Here is a 4,802-nt window from a genome sequence, read left to right on the forward strand (position 1 = left end):
TCATTTATTGAGTAGGTGATCAATATGCTTATTGAATGGACGATTATGTAATTGATTGAGTCACAGGATTTTGTATAAAAGCTACAAGGATATTTGTATTATTTATTACAGTTTACTAAGAACTTCCCCATACATTATATTTCTTAATTCTGTAAGGTAGTAATTATCATTGTCACCTTACATATCAGTTAACCAAGGATCAGAGAGGTTAAGAAACTTGTTTAACCTCAGAAAGCAAGTAAACGGCAGATCTGACATTTAAACCTAGGTCCTTTGGCTCCAAAAAAAGGTCCAGTTCTCTTCCCATTTCCTCATTCTACTTTTTTTTTTTAAAAGACATTTATTCTGTTCAGCATCATGATTGGACTATTACATTTAGCAATCAACAACATGGTGCAGGAAAAAAAAAAAAAACATTAAAACCCTTTGTTGGAATGCTTTACACTTTTCACAAAACAGAAACTAAAATAACCTGTTATACAATTAGTCACAAATACAGCCCTTGAGGTTTTTTGCCCATACACATGAATATTTGTCTAAAACCTGTCTTCTTTGTAGCAGCTAAGCCCTGCCACCACCCTGCTTGACTGAGTTCACAAATCTGTTGTAACCTATAGCTTCCCTGTCACTTATCTGGCTCTCCTCTCCTGCTAAGCTTTGTTTCCTAATTAAAATCTTCTGCCACTGCCATAGCTACTGTTGCTACTGAAATCCCCATAGCCACCTTGGTTTTGTGGTTTGGCAAAGTGTTGGCCTCCACAACCATAGAGGCAAGATCTTCTGCCTCCAAAGTTTCCTCCCTTCATCGGTCCAAAATTTGAAGACTGATTGTTGCAATTGCCAAAATCATTATAGCTGCTACCACCTCCAAAATTCCTTCCATCATTACCAAATCCATTATAGGCATCTGCACTGCCACTATATCCACCACCACCACAGCTGCCACCAAAGCCACCACAACCACTGAAGTTTCCTCCATGACCAAAGTTGTCATTCCCACTGAAATCACCTCCACGACCACCACCAAAGTTTCCAGAACCACTTCGACTTCTTTGGCTGGACGGAGCACTAGCCATCTCTTGCTTTGACAGGGCTTTCCTAACTTCACAGTTGCGGCCATTCACAATATGGTATTTCTGAATGACAATCTTATCCGTTGAGTCATGGTTGTCAAAAGTTACGAAGGCAAAGTCCTTTTTCTTGCCACTGCCTTGGTCAGTCATGATTTCAATCACTTCAGTTTTTCCATACTGTTCAAAATAATCTCTTAGGGGATGTTCTTCAGTGTCTTCTTTAATGCCACCAACAAATATCTTTTTCACTGTTAAGTGGGCACCTGGTCTTTGAGAATCTTCTCTTGAGACAGCTGTCTTTGGTTCCACAACTCTTCCACCCACCTTGTGTGGCCTTGCATTCATGACTGTATCTACCTCCTCCACAGTGGCATATGTGACAAACCCAAAGCCCCTGGAGCGATTGGTGTTTGGATCTCTCATTACCACACAGTCTGTGAGCATTCCCCATTGCTCAGAATGGCTCCTCAGGCTCTCATCTGATGTTTCAAACCTCAACCCTCTAATGAAGGGCTTCCTTAGCTGTTCAGGCTCTTTAGGAGACTCTGACTTAGACATGACGGCAGGGAGAAGAGAGACTTTATTGATGCTTCCTCAGCAGTGTCCGCGGGCAGAAAGGAGTAAGCTGACAAGTGTATCTCCTCATTCTACTTTTTATAGTTATTCACTATAGGGTCTATTTAAATGAATTTAAAAGCCTTTAGTAACTGGAGATTATAAGGAGTGTGAGGAAAGACTATTGAGGATCTCAGTATTCTTAAAAGACTAATACACCAACTCATATGTATATGTTTTAATGAATCTGATGCCATTTTAAGAACCAGTACCACTGGTGTTTCACTGGATGTCTCAGATTGAAGATCTCTTCAAATGATATGGCTCTTTCTTTCTCTTCAGAAAGCAGCTGTTGGGTTCTTCCTCTTGTTGCAGGAATTTTTTTTTTTTTTTTTTGCAAATATCAAACCTGCATTTATAAGTTAAAGTGTTGTGATATTTAATACATCAGTTGATGTTTTTAATAAATAAGGCTGTCTGCAGCTTTTCTGTTATGAATCACAGTCTTCAACATTCATCCGAATGATGGATATTTGGCATGCCTTAAGTTCAAGTTTTTGGTTCTCTTATAGCCAAGTGGCTACAAAATAATAGTATCAATCTACTTCAAAAGCAGTCTGATAGAGTGTAAAAGGGCTTCACTTGGGTTCAGAAGATGTGAGTCAAGACATGAGTCAACTGTCCTTTCTTCCATTGAAAGGAGCTGTGTGATGCCAGGCAAATCCTTAATGTACGTGGGTCTTCTTTTCTCCATCTATGAAATGAACGAATTGAAAAGTCTGATCTTTAAACTCCTTCCAGCTCTAATGTTCTAGGATTCATTTGGTCTTCTGTTGAACAAGAAAGCCCTATGCTTCCAAATGGTTATAGGAGCATTAATTTTAGACGATTAAAGACATCTCTCCTACTGGCAGGTCATGTGAGATTAAATAAATCATTTAAGCTCTTCCTTGGTTTACTCATCTGAAAGGCAGGTATAATAATAACTACTATACAAGATTTTCAAAAGATGTTATAAGAAAGGCCTTTGTAAACTTCAGTATACTGTACACATATTCTTGGCTGCCTGCTGCTCAAATATAAAATGCAACTTTGTAATATAAACAATCTGAAATGATAAAAAAGACATAATTCTAAGTATTCTTCTCGTATCCGTTTTAAATTATTTATTGTCATATAATATTTGATAAATACACAATAATATATATAACATATATGGAAGTTTTGCAGCATAATAATAAAATGAAAACTCATGACCCTACCACCCATCCTAGGTACTAAACCATTCTCAACATCAATGAAACAGCCCTGTGTGTTTTTCTCTGATCCAACCCTCTACTTTCCTACTAGAGTTTGCATTTTTAACCATCTAAAATATGTTTACCACATATGTATGTATTCTTGAAGAGTATGTTATTTAGTTTTGCTTGTTTTTTTTTTTCTTTGGCTAAAAAATGACATGATAGTGTATGTAGTCTTTTGAGACTTTCTGTTTTTCCCCACTTAAGGTTATATTTTTATCATTAAGCTATATTGTATCTTGTACACATAGATCATACATTTTTGCTGTTGCATAATATTCCATTGTGTAACTCTGCCACACAGTATTTATCCATTTTCATGAAAGTGAACAGTTAGGTTGTTTGCAGTGCTTTTACTGTTGAAACCATAAAACTAAAGCAGCCATGAGCAAGGTGTACTCTCCTGGTGCATATGAATAATTGTTCCCGCTTCCATCTATGCTTAATTTTTCTCCTTAATATTTCTTACTATTTAGCATTATGGGTGCATGCACCCACACACATACATAACATATCTCAAGGTTTTGTATGTAAGTATATACAGGCATACACACACACGCACACACACTAGTCAAAAATAAAAAATCCACAGGTGCTCAAGTCCCTGATATAAAATTGTATTTGCACAAAAAATTAGCTGGGTGTGGTGGCGGGCACCTGTAGTCCCAGCTACTCGGGAGGCTGAGGCAAGAGAATGGCATGAACCCGGGAGGCGGAGCTTGCAGGGATCAGAGATGGCGCCACTGCACTCCAGCCTGGGTGACAGAGCAAGACTCTGTCTCAAAAAGAAAAAAAAAATTGTATTTGCATATAACATATGCACATCCTCCTGTGTACTTTAAATCATCTCTAGATTACTTTTAATACCTAATACAATGTAATATGATGTAAATATATATATTCACACACGCACAAATAATTAGCTGGATTCACAATTGGAACATAATATTTTTGTCTATTTTTTCCCTGCTGTATTCTCAGTACCTAGAAAAGGTACTGAGAAAGAGCTCAGAAGATATTGAATGAATGAATTAACGAATAGGTTTTGTTGCTTGATTGTTAAATAAATAAATTATCATGTTAGGATTTACTGTTGATGCAGAAATCATCATAGAATATTGAAAAGACACTGAATAAGTAAGTGTCTTCTCTCCACATTCAGTTATTCAGTGTGCTTAGGTTATAGTCCCAGATCTGCCACCAACTAGCTGTGAAACTTTGGGCAAGTTACTCAATCTTTCTGATTCTCATTATGAATATTTATATGAAGTTAATAGTAATTTATGTGTATTGTGATGATTAGCATGTGATATTTATACAAATATTTTATGAACCATGAACTGATACATAAGTACATGCTGGTTGTCATTATTCCTATGGTAAAGGTTCCTCACATTTACTGAGATTTAAAAAATAAGCATGAAGTTACTTGTTTCACATCAAGAATTTTTGAGATTGGGCAAGGAGACTAAGAGAAAAATAAGAGATTGGAGAGAGTGAAAGAGCCCAGCTCTGGGGGCCTAATCTGGTACACTTTGTTTTGGATGTGCGGTATCAAGCTTTTGCTGCAAAATCAAGCTATTTTTAAGTAAGCATAAAGAATCTTTTTTAAAGTAGGGCAACCAAGATAGTGTGTTACCCTTTCCAATAAGCTTGCCTAAATGAAATATTCATCTTTTATGTCAAAATAAGAAGTGATATATATAGTTGAGCACTAAGAAGGGATAGAGTCTTCTGAGGGTGAATCCTTCAAAAGTCCTCCATGTAAAATAACTATAGCAGAAACATCCATTAATATTGAATTAAATTTCTATATTGTAGATAAATGAGATTTTCTCTTTTTTTCTTTTATCTCAGACTCGCATGAACAGGC

At 36.5% G+C, this 4,802-nt stretch overlaps 1 protein-coding gene across 1 annotated transcript; it reads right to left on the reverse strand.

Moving 5' to 3' along the window:
• Positions 1–442: 442 nt before the first annotated feature.
• LOC100455442 (heterogeneous nuclear ribonucleoprotein A1-like) lies at positions 443–1,631 on the reverse strand. The gene has a single exon (XM_002822446.4). The coding sequence runs from the start codon at positions 1,629–1,631 to the stop codon at positions 669–671; it is 963 nt and encodes a 320-aa protein (XP_002822492.2). The 3' UTR covers positions 443–668.
• Positions 1,632–4,802: the final 3,171 nt, after the last annotated feature.

The sequence above is a fragment of the Pongo abelii genome, chromosome 9, assembly GCF_028885655.2.
Source record: "Pongo abelii isolate AG06213 chromosome 9, NHGRI_mPonAbe1-v2.0_pri, whole genome shotgun sequence".
Classification (NCBI taxonomy): domain Eukaryota; kingdom Metazoa; phylum Chordata; class Mammalia; order Primates; family Hominidae; genus Pongo; species Pongo abelii.